The sequence below is a fragment of the Typopeltis vanoorti genome, chromosome 20, assembly GCF_054136105.1.
Source record: "Typopeltis vanoorti isolate ZY-2024b chromosome 20, IOZ_Tvanoo_1.0, whole genome shotgun sequence".
NCBI classification, from domain to species: domain Eukaryota; kingdom Metazoa; phylum Arthropoda; class Arachnida; order Uropygi; family Thelyphonidae; genus Typopeltis; species Typopeltis vanoorti.
In genome coordinates this window covers 82,572,319-82,591,914 of record NC_143568.1, presented here as the reverse complement: position 1 = coordinate 82,591,914, position 19,596 = coordinate 82,572,319, and the positions used below count along the sequence as shown (strand labels likewise).

Below are 19,596 nucleotides of genomic sequence, written 5' to 3'. Positions count from 1 at the left end.
GAAATATAAGATCTGATAATGTTGGAGTCTTGACAAGTAACAGACTGATTTGGAGGAAAATTGTAGATAGGAAGTTAGTAATGACGTAAATTTTTCATGTAGTACTATCATATTCTGTATACCCCTTGAGGGTACATGTCAGGAAATTGATGATGATGATGACATCTGAAATCTTCTTCAATGTATGGCATGGAGCTGTTGTCCCAATCTATGGAATGGTTTGAAATTGAGAAATGATGTGCTAATCCTGAGGTGTCTGTTCTGTTGTTATTTACATCTCCGACATGTTCTTTCTTTCGAATTTCTAGGCTTCATGAAGTTTGGCCTATGTAAGTCAGTCCACATGAACATGGTATGCTGTAAACTCCTGCGTATTTGTAGAAAGCGATGCTATCCTTAGGAGATCTTAACATGTGCCGTGTAGTTAAAATACGTTTAAAAGCAACCCTGGTGTTAAAAGGCTTTCATGATTGTTGCTATTTTGATGGAGACTGAACCTGCATTAGGTAAGACGATGGACGATGCATACTGTGTCACTAGAGGTTGTTGCTGGAGGTTGTTTTTATAGGGGATCTTTTGAAATATATTTTTGGATAGAGTTTTTGATATAAGTGAGAGCTCATCAAGTACATCTTTTTCTTCTGTGATGATATTTTTTGCTCTGTCTTTTAGCATATGTATGATGCTAAGTTTCTGTGCATAATGATGATTAGATATAAAATGAAGATAGCATCTGGTGTCTGTAGGTTTGCGATAGATTGTGAGCTTGATTTGGCTGGCAAAACTTTTCGATGATTATGTATATATGTTTATCAAAATCATGGTCCAATAAAAAATCCAATATAATGTATCATATTTAGTAAAAAAAGGACCAAATATTAACTATCAAAAAGATAGGAAGACCTGGACATTGTGAACTAAGAATCTGTTTAAGAATGATAATGGAAATATATTGGCCAAAACAAATATCAAACGAAGAACTATGGCAGAGAACAAACCAGAAACCCATGTTGCAACAGATACGTGAAAGGAAATGGAGGTGGTTGGGGCATGAGTTAAAGAAAGAAGATAAAATAATAGTAAAACAGGCTGTAGATTTCAGCCCACAGGGTAAAAGAAGATTGGGAAGGCCAAGAGAAACACGGAAAAGAACAATACTGAAAGAATAGCAAATATTAATAAAAAGTGGAACCAAATAAAAGCAGAAGCAAAAAACAGAATCCAGTGGAAAACGGTGGTGAAAGACCTATGCTCCCAGGTGGAGTGAAGGGGATTAAGTAAGTAATACATATGTCTGAGCCTCTGTAGCTCAGTCAGTATAGACGAAGCCCTTTGGTCAAAAAGACAGCTAAAGAACCTCAATAGTTCATGTAAGCTTAAGAAGAAGAATATATATATGTCAAATTGATTAGTTCTTATTTATTATCTTCATTTTTAACCTAATTCTACCATTGATGCCACCTGTTCACTCATTCTGCACTAATTTTGCTCAGGACTCTCATATCTGTAGTAGTCTTTGAGTAGATGCTGCATTTCAAACCGACTCTCAGGATGACAGGATGATTAAGTAAATGAAGAAGACAAGCAAAATAACTGAAGTGCCACAAACTTTACCATAAGTTATGTGGAGCATCAACAGCATGCAAAATGGAAAAGCTGCAGGTGGTGAGGATGGAGTCATAGCTGATCTTCTAAAAGCAAAAAAAAAAAAAAAAAAAAAAAAAAGGGGGGGGGGGGATGATCTACGGAATCTTGGCAAAACTTTTTATACTATGTCTGAAGAAAAATGTATCAAGAGCATGGAAAGGCTACAACCACAAAAACAGGCAGGTTTTCAAAGTGGCTTTAGCACATGGACCATATTTGAGTTGTGCAACAAATTATTGAATAATGTAATGAATACCAACTACCATTATATCTTGGTTTGATTGATTATGAGAAAGCCTTTGTAAAAACTTGTGCAATACTTAAAACATTACAAAACCAGAAATGGAGGAGCTACGCATGTGGACCATCAGATTAGCATACACCAATGCAACAGCAACAATTCACTTCAATGGAAACATCTCTACTGTGGAAATGAAGATAGGTAAGAAAAGGTGACAATATTTCCAAAACAATTCTTGGCATGCCTAGAAAAAAATATTCAAACTGAAGATATTTAAACCATTTATGCTTTGTAGATGATATGGTTATCTTTACGGGAAAGAGAAGACACTGACGGTTTTGGAGTCATCTTGGAAAGGCTTTTGTCCAGTGGTGGATTGACACTGGCTGTTGATTATTTATTTTAATGCAGTTGGCATTTTCCATATTCCTATTATTTTCGTTTTTGTCCTTTTATTTCTGATTTTTATACCAAATGTATTACCAGTTATTCAATTTAATTAGACTCCATCTTCTTCTTCTGCAGCTTTTCCCAATTAAGTAGGGTCGCTGTTTGTAGTGAGTCTCCTCCACAACCTCCTGTCTTGGGCTGTAGCTACATCCAAGTTCTTCATCCTCAAGTCCTCCTCCCCTGCACAGCCATCTGCATGACCTTTCTTCCCACATACTCTTCCTCCCTCCTAATCGCATGACCAAGCCATCTCAACCTTGCCTCCTGTATCTTTGCTCCTAAGTTCCTAACTTTCACAGTTCCCCTTACATAGTCATTTCTCAGACGATCCTTTCTGGTCACACTGCACATCCACCTAAGCATTCTCATCTCTGCTATCTCCATCCTGCTGATGTTATTTTTCCTCAGGGCCACAGTTTCCATAGCATACGTCATAGCTAGTCTCACTACTGTCCTGTAGATTTTGCCTTTTAGATTGATTGGCACCCTCTTATTGCATAGCACTCCAGTCATCTCTCTTTCTCCAGTTCCTCCATCCTGCTTGTGTCCTGCATCCCACTTCCTTCTCAGCCTCACCATCCCCTTTCATTGTTGAACCTAAGTATCTAAAGTCACTGACCTTCCTGATGACATTTCCTTCCAACTCTAGATCTGTCTGCTGGCTGCCATCCACTTTGCAACACATATACTCTGTCTTACTTCTGCTCAGTCTCATACCTCTCTCTTCCAGTACTTTCCTCTAACTTTCCAATTTAGATGCCACTTCTCTTGATTCTGCACACAGCACGATGTCATCTGCATACAACATAGCCCAAGGCATATCTTCTCTCACCTCCTCCATCACAATATTAAACAGGAACGGACTTAATGCTGACCCTTGATGCAAGCCAACTGTCACTGGAAAACTTTCTGTCTCTCCCAGGTAGGTCCAAACTCGTCTTCACATTTCTGTACATCTCCTGCACCAGTCTGACATATTTCTCCGGTACCTTCTCCCTCAGACACCTCCAGACTTCTTGTCTTGGCACTCTATCATATGCTTTCTCCAGATCAATAAATACCAGATGTAGCTCCTGTTGTTTCTCTTGAAACTTTTCCATCATCTGCCGTAACCCAAAGATAGCATCTGTCATCGATCGACCAAGCATGAAGAAGTCAATTGCTCCTTTGCAATCTCCATCAAGAAAACTCTCTAGGATTTTCAGTGTGGGATATCAACTTTATTCCTCTGTAATTCTATCAGTCTTGTGCATCTACTTTACTCTTGTAGATGGGGACAAGAGTACTTTCCCTCCATTCCTCGGGTATATTTTCCTGTTGACAAACTTTTATTAGCAGGTCCCACAGCAGGTCAATTCCCTCTTCCCCCAGTGCCTTCCATGCTGCCACTGGGATCCTGTCAGGGCCAACTGATTTTCCATTCTTCATCCTCTTTATGGTCTCCTTCACTTCCACTCTACTAATGTTCTGCACCATCCCCTCATAAGACTCCCCATCTTCTCTGTGAGTCCTTGCATTTTCTTCATTCAAAAGCCCTTCAAAGTATATTCTCCATCTGTTTCTTATATCCACATCCCTCCTTAATACCTTTCCTCCAGAGTCTTTGATATGCCTCACATGTACGATGTCCTTTGATGCCTTATTTCTACATTTTGCCAATCGATAAATCTTTCTCTATCCTTCCTTTGTTTCTAATTGATTATAAAGGTCTTGATATTCCATGGCCTTCGCCTGTGCCACAACTCTCAGCTTTTCGCTTTTTCTCTCTGTCCTCTTCCACTCTCGACTCGTCCCACTTCTGGTTTGCCTTCCTCTTAGCCGTCACTGCTTCTTGTACATTATTATTCCACCACCAACCCTCCTGCTCTCTAATCTTTCCGGATGTTTCACCAAGCACTTCAATTGCACAGGTTAGAATTGCTTTTGAATTATGTACTCCACCAATCTTGTACGCTTTCTAGTCCATCCGAAATCCTCTCTAACACCCGCTCCCTAAAACGGTTCCTCACACTCTCTTCTTTTAAGCAAAACCACTTAACTGTCTTCCTCCCATGGCTTCCAAAAGGTTCTTATCTTCGGCCTTATTTTAAAGTCTGTACACAGCAGCCGGTGTTGCTGCGCCACTTGATCTGTTGGGATTACCTTACAATTTGTTACTGCCTTAAGATGTTTTCTTCTAGTCAAAATTAACTTACAATTTGTTACTGCCTTAAGATGTTTTCTTCTAGTCAAAATGTAGTCAATCTGTGAACTGTTGTTGCCACTTCTAAATGTTATCAAATGCTCTTCCCTCTTACAGAAAAAGGAGTTCACAATTGCCAGGTCAAACGCTATTGCAAAGTCCAAAATCCCCTCTCCTTCCTGGTTCATCATTTCCACTCCATGGCCGCCATGCATCCTTTCACAGTCCCTATTCTGTCTCCCTATATGTCCGTTCAAGTCTCCTCCGACAATCACCATCTCGTTTTCTTCCAATTCCCTCATTTCTTCATCTAGCACGTTCCAGAATTCATCTTTCTCTTTTGCTGTACAGCCAACTTGTGGGGTGTATACACACGTACAACCTCAACTACATAAAATAAAGAGCTAAGTTTAATAATTATGGTTTTGATATCCATTTTAACGTTACTCTCCTTCATAATGTGATGGGGACAGAACTAGGCCTTACAGCTGATTTTATATTAAACCATCTTTTTTATGATGATAGGGAAAAAAAACTATATGTGAGTCTATAAGGACATTGTGATATTTGTCTCTCAGATGGAATGACTTGAATTTGAATTTCATTGATGAAAAAAAAAAAGGCTGCATTTCTCTCTAGTAACTGCATCATTCACATATAGGTGAATGATGCAGTTACTAGAGCCTACAAAAATCAAGCGCAATATTGGTGACCTGAAAAATAACAGGTTAATGCAGAAGAATATCACTGATAAAAATATAACAATAATTTAAATTATATAATACTATCATAGTAGCCTATAATTGATGAAGATAACAGAATTCCAAATTATCAGCTTGTCTTTGTTTATTCAGCATCCAGGTGTTAATAGGAGGTTTCTCTTTATTTTATACCGTTATATTTATTTATCTTTATACTCATTTGTTTTATTACTAACTTATTCACTCGTACTTATATATCTTCTTACTTACTCAAACCTTACTCATCTAAAATCCTACTCGCTGCGCTATTGTTATATCTTCTTTTACTTTCTTTATACTTTCGGTATATATAATATACTTCCCTAAGAATGCCTTACTTAACTCCACATAAGAATGCTTCCTTTTCAGACACTGGCAAATTTATTTTTTATTGCTGTGCCAGCAAGAGTCCTATAATATGAACTTATTCAAAATTCAGGGAATATTCCTAGGTTAATTGGCATTCATTCTAATATACACTAAATAGATACTGGTTCTAATTTCAGTCGTGGCCAATGATCTATTTTACTCTAACACTCTCATTAAATTCCCTCCCACTATGGTTCTAAATTTTTGCAAGTGATAATATGAATTCTCGAATCAAGCACAAATCAGGCATATACAACAAAACATGTTTATTGGAACAAATTACACTTTACAGCTATAATTGGAATATGATACCAAGCTTTTCAAAATCTCTTGCTAAGTTAGTTACTCAATACTAATTTAACAGAACACTCATAGATTAACTTGGTAATCCCACACAAACTATAAAACATTAAATCTAGCTAATTATGTTACTCAAAACCCAAACTCTTATTTCATGCTACATTAAAACACATCTCACAACCCGTTACTATTCTGATAAAATTCATCTACAAAATTTCAAATTCACATATAATCTCAGTCACATGCAGCTAAAGTTTCACTCTTGACATTCCTTTGTTTATCAGAACTACTCTATCTCAAATTACAAATCCTTATTATAGTCCACTATGAATTGTCCACTTAATATGATCTAACACTAAATTCTGTCTCATTCAAACATACAGCAAAGGTCTTTATGTTACCCAATCTTTTTCTTCCGAAGGTCGGCCATGTGTTTTCGGGTCCTCCTTCGATCGGCTGCTTCTGCAATAGGCTTACGACTACACCGTCCGTTTTACATTCTTCCCGGACTCGAACTTCTCACTGCCTCAATACAGCGCATTCTCTGCTCCTACTTGAGTGGGACATTCCTCTTGCTCGACCCTACTCCGTCCGCTAGTCAGGAATCCTCGAAGTCAAGTCAGGAACAACCAGAAAAAAGTCCTGCATTATCGCGCGCATTCGCTTATATTTATCGCGCGCATTCGCCCATACAACCCTTCGTCTTCATGCCCCTAAGGTGATCCACCAAGTCCTAGCTGCCACTAGGTGCTGTATTCCAGGAATCCCGCTTGCGTCATATTCCTCATACGTTGTAGCTGGCGGCATTACGGCCGATACGTGCGTAAGTAACTCGACCTTTGCACTCGTACTCTTAACTTCTTTGACGACTTATTAAGTTTAAGACAGCTTAACGGGACAAGATTATACTACAATTTCCTTATTAAAATTTCATTAATCCTTCAATTTAGCTTTCAACTACAAGATTTTTCTAGTGCGATTTACATGTTATTATATAAATTCCTTTACAACAAAATTCAGAACTGTGTGCTGTCAACCAGGTATTATCTGAGTTAGATTCTGAATGAATAATTTCTCAAAAAAATCGTCCATTCAGGATCTAACACAGGTATTGGGAATGTACCATGAGAAAAGGACTAGAGCAAACAGTGCAAGATTAGCTACTGAAACAACCTCAAACAAAACTGAAGATACGCACTATGAACGTAAAACGTATCATTGGAAAAGAAGTAGCACTACAATAGAATTATAGAGATACCATGAATATATTTTTTAAAAAAAAGTGTTGTAACTAAGACAAAAGCAGATGATAACCATCTTTTAAATAACAAGTATGAAATGATTTCTTCATGAACTATGGATCGAGGAAAGGAAGGAACAAAGATTCGATACTAAATATGAAGACAAATGTCCTGAATGGGACTTGAAAATAGAGAGAATCAGGAAAATTTTTACTATAATAAACTATTGCTGCAATCCCCACAAGTTTGCTATAGTGAGAATCATATGTAAGTCTATTACAAACTTTTAAGAGTTCAAGTAAATTAAATAAATGCAGAGAAAAATTTGGTTATGAAAATAATCATTCTAAAAAAAAAAAAAAAAAAAAAAACTATCCTGAATACTGAACCTATAGAACAGGTAACCCTCAAGATTTCCTTAACTATTTAGATCTTCTCATAGAAAGGCTTATACGTTGGTCATACATGATTATTAATTAACTTAAGGAATTCACAACGTATACTAAAATATAAATTAAATTAAACTTTAATATATATTTCCAATATTTAGATCTTCAGTGAAAATGCAAACTGATTAATTATGCAAACAGACAACAGATCAAGTAATTCTAGAAAAATGGGGAACTAACTGAATAAATAAACATAGAGAACAAATATCAGTCAGCCAAAACACCAAGTCTATGCATAAGTATATATAAGACATATATTTTCCTGGCCATATCTTTCTTCTGAAAGATATGGCCAGGGACAGATCTGAATGGAGAATGTATGTTCATAGAATCACCAGGAGTCGAAAACGAATCGATGGAACATAACAACAACAACATATATAAGACAATGTTTAAAACTAATTTTAACATATGAATCTAAGAGTTGGGTTAGAAATAAAAATAATTCAAAGACTGGGGACCACAGATATGAGAATTTTAAGGATTGGTTAATTAGATGGAATTACAGCTAAAGCAAACAAGATTGCATGCGTTTTCTGGCCACATTTCCAGTTTTGCCAGTAAAAAACCCTACCACCAATTCATGAAACTTGTTAAATCACAATTAGTTGAAAAGTCTTAAAAATGCAGTCTTTTTTTTCATCAATGAAATTCAAATTCAAGTCTGAGGGACAAATATCACGATGTCCTTACAGATAAGTTACAGTGCCTATTCTTGCAGTCTGAAGAGTTAGCACCAACGGCAGAATCATATAAAATATGAAGATATTAAGAAATAATTCATAATCAAATTCCTGACATGTACCCTCAAGGGGTGTACAGGATATTATGATAGTACTATATAAAGAACTTATATCATTACTAACATCCTATCAACAATTTTCCTCCAAATCAATCTGTTATCTGTCAAGTTTCCAACATCATCAGATATTATATTTTTGTCTTCTAAGGTACTTTTTACTATATCAATCCACCAATATCTTGGGCTTCCTCTAGGTCTTTTTCCTACCAACCTGGCAGAGAACAATTCTTTTGCTAATCTATCTTCTAAGGTTCTGTTTAAGTGACCATGCCACCTGAGATAGCTCTGCTAACACATTCCTGGATGCCAACAATGTCAATGTTCTTTCCTAATATCCTCATTTTTAATATGATATTGCCATTGATGCCATCTGTTCACAGCCCTAATCTTTTTCAGGACTCTCATATCTGTGGTCTCTAGTCTTTGGTCAAGTGTTTTATTTCTAACCCAGATTCTCAGATCCATAAGTTAAAATTGGTTTGAACACTGTCTTGTATACAGACAATTTAGTGCTTTGACTAATTTCTCTCTTATTCCATATAAATTTATTCCATTGACATATAGCCTTTGTTAATTCTATTGACTATTTTCATATTTAATTTACTGTCTTCACTAAAAATTGTGTCTAAGTAGTTGAAATGTTTTACATGTTCTCCATTCACGATGCAGTTGATATTTTCAATACTTCTGCCTAGTTTCATTGTCTTGTTATTGCTGATTTTCATATGAAATTTATTACAACAGTTATTCAATTTAGTCAAGCAATCTTGTAGACTTGTATTGGATTTATTTAAAAGTATAACACCATCTACATAAAGTAAAAAACTAAGATTAACACCTCCAATTTTGATATCAGGTTTAATACTGCTTTTCTTCATAATGTGATCCATACAAGGATGTACATTTCTACTCTGATAATGAATAACAGAGTAGATAATGTACATCCTTGTAATCCCAATTCATAAACCAGGTAAGGACCTGCACCTCCTCCACAATTATCGTCCAATCAAGGTAAGGTTGTGGAGAAGGTCATCCTCTCTCGACTTGAAGCCTCTGTAAATGAATTAGACATCATTCCTAAAGAGCAGTTCGGCTTTCGGCAGCACCATAGTACTACCTTACAAATCCATAGAATTGTGGAATACATCACCACCAGCTTTAACTGGCACCAGTCCACGGGAGCTGTTTTTCTAGACCTATCCAAAGCATTTGACAAAATATGGCATTTCGGACTGCTACACAAACTTATCTTAGCCGGTATCTCACTAAAAATGGGTCATCTAATCTGATCATATCTTCAGAATAGATCAATACAAGTCAAAATCAATGGTTCTACCTCATCCCAGTACCAAATCTTGACTGGAGTGCTGCAGGAATCCCTACTGGCTCCATTATTGTTTTCTATATACATGTCGAACATCCCACACAATCCGATGTCTTCCATCTTGGCCCTGTATGTGGACGATAATACAGCAATACTAACCAGATCTCTCCGAGCACATTTCATTACGAAAGCTTCAAGAAAACCTTCTAAAGTTAGAGGTTTTCTTGAAGCTCCATTTTGGAGGTTGACTTCCAACCTCCATTCTCCAAATGGAGGTTGGAAGTCAACCCCCAAAAAAGCTCAGCCATTCTTTTCTCGAAAAGGCCAATATCTCCTGCAGGAGACGTATTACTATTCAATACTAAAATTCCCTGGCAGACAGAAACAAAATATCTGGGTGTAATGCTTGACAAAAAGCTAACTTTAAACCAACACATCAAGTCTATGTGCGCAAAGGCATCTAAAGCCATCGCTCAGATCTATCCGCTAATAAACAGAAATAGCAAGCTAAGTAACAGAATCAAATTCTAACTTCGCCTCTCCAGCCTGGAGCCACACCTCTAATACTAACATTATTAAAATACAACAAGTACAGAACAAGTACTTGAGAATGATTCTGAATGTCCCATGGTATGTTAGAAACAATCAACTTCATAGAGATACAAATATTCCTTATATTTTCTCCTTCCTACAATCTTCAGCAACTAAGTTCTTCCTAAAGACGTCCATACACCCAAATGATCTAGTGCAGCAAGCTGTAGCATATGAGGCTACGGATATGTTCAAATATAAAAGACCAAAAGTCATTCTAACTTCCTGCAGCGATGCAATAATCTCCATGCCCATCCAGGGTGAGCAAACTGCTCATAAATTCTACCCTCATTGTAACCGCAACAGATAGCGGGGAATATGACATCTTGCTTCACCCTTAAAGACATAAATGTCAATTGTCTTGGTATTACTTCTGGGTCTGGCTCCCATTGATTAGACTGGTCTGAGTAGTGACTGACTCTTCCCATAATGCATAACATTATACATGTCCATAAGGATAATGTGCTTTGCATTACAGGATACTAAGGCAAGTGATGTGAAGTCATTAGCTTCTATATACAAGTTGCTTAGTCCTGAAATTACTTCAGGCGCAAACTTTGTTTGCTTACTTGGATAAAGGATATAACCAAGAATATAATTTCTTGGCATCTTTAATTTATAGTATAACCAAGTGGAAAAACTTCCAACATATAGTGACTGAGGTTGTTATAATGGTGTTTGCTGTAGGGAGAGTCAATGGTATTCCTGTGGTCATTAAGAGGTTTGCTGTAATGAGAATGACTTAAGTAAAAAGATTCTTACACTCAAATATCTTTGTTTGCTTATGCTAAGATAAAACATAGATGAAAATAAGAGTATAATGTTGTGTAAGGTATAATATAAAGGTTACCCAAATGAAGAATGGTTTCGGCATTTCAGGGTTGGAAAGCAGATATTCAAGACATTTGTTGATTTATGCAAAGCAAAATTTGTCAAATTAGCAAAACTGTTGGCTTGAATGAGAATGTCCACCCAAAGCAGTTATTGATAATATACAAAATGACCCCTAGGGCTCTTCACTTTGTATATTATGCTGGTATTAGTTGCAAAGTTTAAGAATAAAGATCCATCCACCACTGTATAAAATGTGACAAATTTGGACACCCATTGAAAATCAGAAAGAAAGACCATAAGAGGAACTTAACAGTGCTTTTGTTCCAAACTTAATCAAATACCACAGAGATATAAGAGCACCCATAGGAGTCTCTCCAAATTTTTTCATGGTATTTGTTGAAAGCTGGATAACATTGGCAAGGAAATACTTTTTTCAATTACAGAAGCATTACACATTGGTGATCATTTATTAATTGAGATTGCAGAGAAGTTTATTAATGGATTTCTTTGTTACTAAGAAAGAAATGAAGTTAATTTTACAAATTTCGGCTTTGACAAAGCCTACCTTCCATATACATTCAGAAGAACAACATCAACAAGATTATTCTTTAGTTGATCTGGAAGTGTCCTAAAGCACTGAAATTAAGTTCAATCACATATAGTATTTAGCAGCTAATCTAAAGAATAAAATTTGTATTCTTGATAAAAAGAAATGTTATGGTATTTGGTGATTCTCATGGAGATAAACAAAAGTCATACTGTATGCTAGAAGGATTAGGGAGAAAGAAACCCAGAACTTTGTTCAGGAGTAGAAGTATGTTTAATTTCAATTTCAGCCGTCCAATATGCTAAGTATTGGTTAACATCAGACAATAAAATGAATCTACCATCTAGTAAAAAAAGAGACAGTCTTTTATCTGGAGGTTCATTTCCAGATAATTTCCTCTGATCTGATGGTTTAATGCCTGTTAGTTGGTGGCTATATCTAGTTCTAACAGAGACTCACCAACTTCAAGGTGTATACAGAAGATCTGGTTGTTGTAGATCAGACTTCAGTCTAATCTACAACAACCAGATGTTTTTACACTTTCAAGGTTTGGGTCTAATTACAAATTGCAGATGCATTCCGGAGTTATCTCAAAAAATCTAGTCTCATATTTAGGCTCTTAGTCTCAATTTAAATTAAATCTAGAGTGAATATAAAGACAAAAGGAATGATCTGTTCTAGTGGAAGTTTTGCTGCAGTGATTCCTTTTGGATACCAAAAATACTGTGGGCTCTGCCCAGGAGTTTTCAATCAGTGAGTGCATTATAATGGTGTCTGATAATTAAGATTGACTGTATTCCAATTTATTATTATTTGGATACCTCTATGAAATCCTACAACCATGCCTACCATATCTCTCCTTAAACTTGCTAGTAAAAAACTCATTTGTTAAGAGATTTTACTTCCCTCTGGTAATAAATTATATTCATTCACTATTTGGCAAGGGAAAATATCTAGTTTTTCACATCCTTGTCAACTACATTCATATATGATCAATGTTTAGCGTGATTATTTACTAGACTACTGAGACACTAGTGAGACTCTAGATGAGAAGTTATTGTTCATCTGTATAACACCTTGTTGTGTTAACCTTAACACAACAAGGTGTTATACAGATGAACAATAACTTCTCATCCATATGTTATTCCATTCTTAAGAAATATTTTTTTAAGCATCTTTGGTAGTAAATTCACTATTAAATGGTGCAAATAAGCAGACAACAAGTATAAGAATGCCACTTTAAAAACACCATGCTTTGGTTTCTGATTTTTTTCCCTTAATTTAATGCTGTTCATTATTGGAGTTAATTATACAGGAATTCATATCACAAGATATGGAAAAATATCAAATACTGCACATCATACAAAAACCTAAACAATAAAGATGCCTTTTGAAAAATAAATTTCACCATTCCTTTTTTTTCCTTTTGTTTTATACGTTTAAATTATGAAATAAGATCATGTACTAAAACATAAAAATAAGTGAAATGGAAACAAATAAAATCCATTATGAGAGAGAAGCTTTTTTTTTTTTTTTTTAATGAAAACATATTAGTATACTATAATTTCAATACTGAAAATCTGAAAACTGGAACAAATCTGAAAACACACCCCAACTCAACATCACCAGAATTAAAGATCAGTACTATCAACATAAGAAGCCTGAATGGCAAAGAAATGGAGCTAGCTGAGGAATTAGATAAGTACCAGATCGACATAATAGGGGTGACTGAAACAAAAAAGACAAAAACTGGTGAGATCTTTCTGAGCAATAAATACAAAATGTTATATTCAGGAAATGACAATCAAGGAAAAGAAGGAGTAGCCATAGTATTCAACACAAAATATGAGGCTAATCTTCTTGAATGGCAGGTAGTTTAAAGTAGAGTGATGTGGGCAAGTATGAGAATGGTGAACTGGACAATGAGATGTATTTGTGCCTATGGTCCCACAGAAGGTTCTACTAAGGTAGAAGTGGAGGAATTTTTTGAGACTTTAGAAAAAGCAACTGAAAAGGGAACAAAAACAATGAAAAAGGAAAAGTTGGTGCTTGTTGGGGATCTAAATAGCAGAGTAGAAAATGATTGTGAGACATACAAAAATATTTTGGGAAAATTTGGAGAAAAGAGCAAAGCTAATAATAATGGCAAATATCTGTTGGATTTCTGCTCAGGACATGGACTGGTTATTACTAACACCATGTTCCAACATAAAAATGTGCACAAATTCACATGGTGAGAAGAGGCAAGGAATAAGAAAAGTCTCATTGACTATGTTATTGTTGATAGTGATGTTTTCTCCCTAGTCCAGGATACCAGAGTGTACAGAGGATTTGAAATTGGAAGTGATCACTATTTAGTCTTGAGCAGGATAAAATTGAATTTCGCATTGAAAAGAATAACATGTAAGAAAGTTTTAAAGCGAATCAAAGTTGAGCACCTCTCAGATGTGAACTGTAGACTAAAATACACAAAGATTATGGAAGAAAAAATGAAAGAGTTTGAGACCAGGAATCAAACCTAAGAGATTCAGTGGCAAGCCTTGAAGAAAGCCCTGATTGATTCAGCTAGAGAGACATGTGGTGAAGTTGTCTGCAAGGATAGAAAAATTAGAACTTCATGGTGGACACAGGAAGTTAAAGAGGCAGTGAAGGAAAAGAAGAAAGCATATCAAAAGTTCCTGGCAAATAAGTCAGCTTGTGCTCTTAGAGAATACAGAGACAAATGCAAGAATGCTAAACACTGTGTAAAACTAGCTAAACAAAAGTCATGGGAGGTCTTTGGCAAGAATAAAGAAATTAAATATCAAGAAGGTGGCAAAATATTCTGGAGGTTTTTTGAAGAAGCTTAGAAATGGAGGAAAGAGCTGTAAAAGGAGTTAGAGATGATAAAGGTGACATGAAAACGGGAGAAAAAAATATCCTTGAAGTATGGAGTAATTACTTTGAAAAACTGCTAAACGAAACAAGCAGTGATGACAGCACGTGGTAAAAACCACTGACCACGCACAGTCAGGAAAACATATCCATACTTGAATTAGAAAAAGCCATCAACGGCTTGAAATGTGGAAAGGCAGCAGGAGTAGATGATATTCGACCAGAAATGCTGAAGTATGGTAGTATAAGAGTCTTACAGTGGCTGCACTGCATAGTTCAGAAAGCCTGGACAGAGGGACGAATTCCCGATGATTGGAGTAGAGCTCTCATAGTACCCATATATAAAAAGGGAAATAAAACTGAATGTGAGAATTACAGAGGTATTTCCCTACTGAGTGTTCCTGGCAAGATCTATACAAGTATACTTGAGAAATGGTTGAGAAGAATTGTGGAAGAAAAGCTTGGTGAAGAACAAGCTGGATTCAGGCCAAATAGAGACTGTCCGGATCAGATCTTCACTTTACGACAAATAGTGGAGAAAGCATGGGAATATAACAAAGATTTGTATTTAAGTTTTGTCGATTTGGAAAAGGAATATGACAAGGTGTGAAGAGAGAAGCTATTCAATATGCCACAGCTATATGGTATCAATGGGGCATTATATCAAGCAATACTTAGTCTTTATTTGAGTCATAAGTCAGCAGATAGAATTGAAGGAAGTACAGAAAGATGGTTTAATGTTAAATCTGGTGTGAGACAAGGATATACATTATCCCCTCTCTTTTCATTATCTATATGGATCACATTATGAAGGAAAGTGATATTAAACATGATACCAGAATTGGAGATGTTCATGTCAGCTCTTTGCTTTATGCGGACGATGTTATACTTATCAATAAATCTGCTACGAGTCTGCAAGATTCTCTGACTAAATTGAATAACTGTTGTAATAGATATGGTATGAAGGTCAGCAATAAAAAGATAAAGACAATGAAAATAGGCAGAATCATTGAAAATGTCAACTGTGTTGTGAATGGAGAACCTGTAGAACAAGTAAAAGATTTCAGCTATTTAGTCATGATTTTTAGTGAAGATGTTAAATTGAAATGTATAGATATACAACAAAATCAGCAAATCTGGTATGGTGGGAAGTCAATTGAATAAATTCATATAGAATAAGAGAGAAATTAATCAGAACACTAAATTAACTGTATACAAGACAGTGTTCAAACCAGTTTTAACTTATGGATCTGAGAGCTCGGTCAGAAGTAAAACACTTGACCAAAGACTAGAGACCACAGATATGAGAGTACTGAGAAAGATTATAGGCATGAACAGATGGCATCAATGGCAATATCATATTAAAAACGAGGATATTAGGAAAGAACTTGACATTGTCAGCATCCAGGAATGCGTTAGCAGAGCTAATCTCAGGCGGTATGGTCACTTAAACAGAATGAGCGAAGAAAGATTAGCAAAACAGTGTTCTCTGCCAGGTTGGCAGCAAAATGACCCAGAGGAAGACCAAGATATAGATGGATTGATACGGTACAAAGTGCCTTAGACGATAGAAATATAAGATCTGATAATGTTGGAGTCTTGTCAAGTAACAGTCTGATTTGGAGGAAAATTGTAGATAGGAAGGTAGTAATGATGTCATTTTTTTTCATGTAGTACTATCATATTCTGTACACCCTTTGAGGGTACATGGCAGGAATTTGATGTTGATGATAATTTTCAATACTTTTATGAAAAACTGAAAGGGAACCATTACTTGGGAGAGATGAAAGTTAAGTAATTTTCAATATATTTTTGTGTTGTATCACATCACAAACTGATGTTGTTAACTAAAAATAGTCAGAAATTCATTGATGTTATATCATCAAGCTGGTAGTCAACATATTTTATTAGCAGTATACAATGAGAGTACAAAGTTATATCTAAAAGAAAGCAACTAACCTTGTTTCAGTGTTATCCCCTTCTTGCAAGATATTAACAATATCTGGATGAAAATATCGATTATCTCGAGGACAAAGGAGATAAAAGAATACTTTTCTTGCATTAAGATCTTCAGCAACTTCAATACCATTTGCAAACAGTTCCTGCAATGTTAAAACATAACCAAGTTTAAGCAAAAATACAGATACAAATTGCTTTTTGATATGGAATTATTTATTTCATCTAAGGCCCATGTTCTGATGTTGTTAATACAATAGTCTACTTCCTAAAACTATTTAATTATGATCTACCTTATTTTTGTAAACATTAAAGTCATCTTATCTGAGAACATTGCAAATGATGTTTTTTTAATGCGAAATTGCTATTTCTGATTTCACACTTCCATGTTCAATTTGTTATAAAGAAACCTGAATGCCCCAGTTACTTGAACAATGCTAATGATTAAACATACATCTGTGTGCTCAGTTGTTAAACATTACTTCCAGGAGGATAACATGGAACATCACAAGGTAGTTAATTGGATGATGGTTTTTCAAGAATGTGAAGGTAACCTTTCTTTGTTTCTTTGTTCACTGGTCTGCTCAGTCACCAGATCCCAACCAAAGTGATGTGAACTCTGCAAGGTGCTAAATGCATTCTACAGAGATGCAAGGCCACAGTTCACCAAACAGGCCGATCTGAGAGCTAAATGGTGAAAATTAATAATAAGTAGGTGGGTGTACTTAATAAACTGGCTACTCAGTAGCTGGTATATGATTACATGTTATGGTACAAGTACTTATTCTGGTGGTGTAACTGACTACAATTATTAAACAGTTTTAAGATACTGATCTTGTTCAGGCAGTAACTCATAATATAAACCATAGTTAAAGAATTAGAATATATCCTTTAGAGATCGTGAAATATATATCTAATACTTTTAACACATTATATTAAGATGATACATTATTTGTTTTTATTCTACCTGATTTTTGTAACCAAAATATATCTTCCTAAAAAAAAAAAAAAAAAAAAAATTGTTAGACTACAAGTGTTTTCCAAGTATGAAAAATACAGTCATCAAGTAGAGTATAAATAACTGAGGATAACTAATTCAAGTACTGGTCAACAAGTACTGAAAATTTGATTATTTGAAGGTCAAATAATTGATAATCTTCTTTTAGTAATGCCTTGCTCCAACTGATTGTTATTGTGCATATATTATTATACCTGTTATATTTATGCAGTAAATGTAACATGTAATAATTTTATATAACAAATAACAGATGTGCTATAGGAAATCAAGGGGAAACTGTCATTTCTCCTGGACTGAGGATAGAATTTGGCAATATGGGGAAGTAAGACTTTTTTTGGCTCTTCTTTTCAACAATGCTGTTAGTTCATTGGCAACTTTGCATATATTATTTTAAGATTTCAATCTATAAAGGCTAAATAAAAGGTCAGCAAGGGTGTGAGGAATGGGTTATTTTTTACAACATGTGGTAAGTGTGATGTTGAATTAATTTAACAAAAGGTAAGATAGAAATGCTCACCTTGATGCACTTAGGACTCTACAGAGATAGTAAAATTATGAAAATGCCAAAACCTTTTTTTAAAAATCAATTTTGTTATATGATTGATGAGATAGCTTTTCTCTTCTTCAAATGATGTTTTGGAGGGTGTCAAAGAAGTAAACAATCAAGGTTTTTTTTTAAATCTAAAGTAAGGGCTAGAGTTTTTTATGTTTATTTATTTTTTAATGTTTTCATTTTTACATAACCCAAAAACTCTATTCTCAAGACCACACATGGAATTTTTTCAAGCCACCAGACCTCATAAGTGGGGTGATAGTCTCATGGTAGATGCTGAAATTCATCTCCTACCCAAGCCTGTAGCATTCAATTCAAACCCACAGCCTATTATTGATTGGAGTGCAGATATGCTGACTGACCAGGTAGTCAGCATATCTAGCATCCTCAACTAAAACACTCACTACTTGTTTAAGGCATGCCAAAGAAAAAGCCATAAATGAAGACCCGATAATTTCTTATTTCTTGAATAAATTTTCACCAAATGAACTTGTTCTCTGCTTCTAATATTCTTTTATTAGACATCTGTTTTATTACTCCATCTCTGAGTAGTGTAAACAAAGAAGGCATTATTAAAGCTTTCTCTCTATATACATGGAATTATATTTGGGGAGGGGGGGGCATACATACAAGGTGTGTGTGTGTGTGTGTGTGCATATATATATATATATGTTAAAGATGCCAAGCTATTTTAAACCTGATTAGGCACCCCTATATTTTTGAAAGTCCCTTAATTATCATGGAATTTTTCAAAAAAAAACTTTCTACATATATATATATTCATGAGCATTGAATATATATACAGGGTGTTCGGGATAAATTTGACATATTTATAATTAATTATATTTTTCCGTAAGTTACATGTATTAACACACACTTCTCTTCATTTAAAAGTTTGGACCCTTCTTCATTCATATACAAGATGTCAGAAAGGATGGATAGCTGGAACCCACCTGAATCATGGAAGAGAATAACTTGTATCATGATGATTCGTGAACGCCATCAAAATAAGGATATTACGACTGCTGCCCAATGCTCCCTGAATACAGTAAAAACAATCAGGCATGAACTAGAGACTTGCAATGGTGACTACGAGGATGTAGCAAGAAGAAAGATCCCTAGCAGACGATCTGATTGCGTTCGTACAGCAGAATTCCTCGCAAATCTGCAGGAACAGGTGTTGAAGAACCCTGGCATTGGAATTCGGGCTTTGTTCGTGGAGTTGCTAACTGTAGTCAAGCCCTGGATAACAAGGGTAGCCAATGGTAGGCCGTATGTATGGCAGCAGGATTCGGCCCCTTGCCACACCTCTGGGAAAAGTCAAAAATGGTTGTCTGAAAATTTCTACGACTTCACCAGTCCAAATGTTTGGCCTCCAAACTCCCCAGACCTTAACCCCATGGATTATTTTGTATGGGGCGCAGTTGAAAAAGACACCAATCGCACTTCCAGTAATACAAAAGCCCAGTTAATGGATA

At 35.5% G+C, this 19,596-nt stretch overlaps 1 protein-coding gene across 3 annotated transcripts in view; it reads right to left on the bottom strand.

Moving 5' to 3' along the window:
• Nucleotides 1-19,596, bottom strand: part of peng (Pumilio and CPL domain-containing protein penguin) — a 204,022-nt gene that overhangs the window by 49,875 nt on the left and 134,551 nt on the right. For all 3 annotated transcript variants that reach the window (XM_090410312.1, XM_090410310.1, XM_090410311.1), the window contains exon 12: nt 16,551-16,693. In XM_090410312.1, the coding sequence (XP_090266438.1) occupies nt 16,551-16,693 (143 nt within the window). The remainder of the gene's footprint in view (nt 1-16,550; nt 16,694-19,596) is intronic.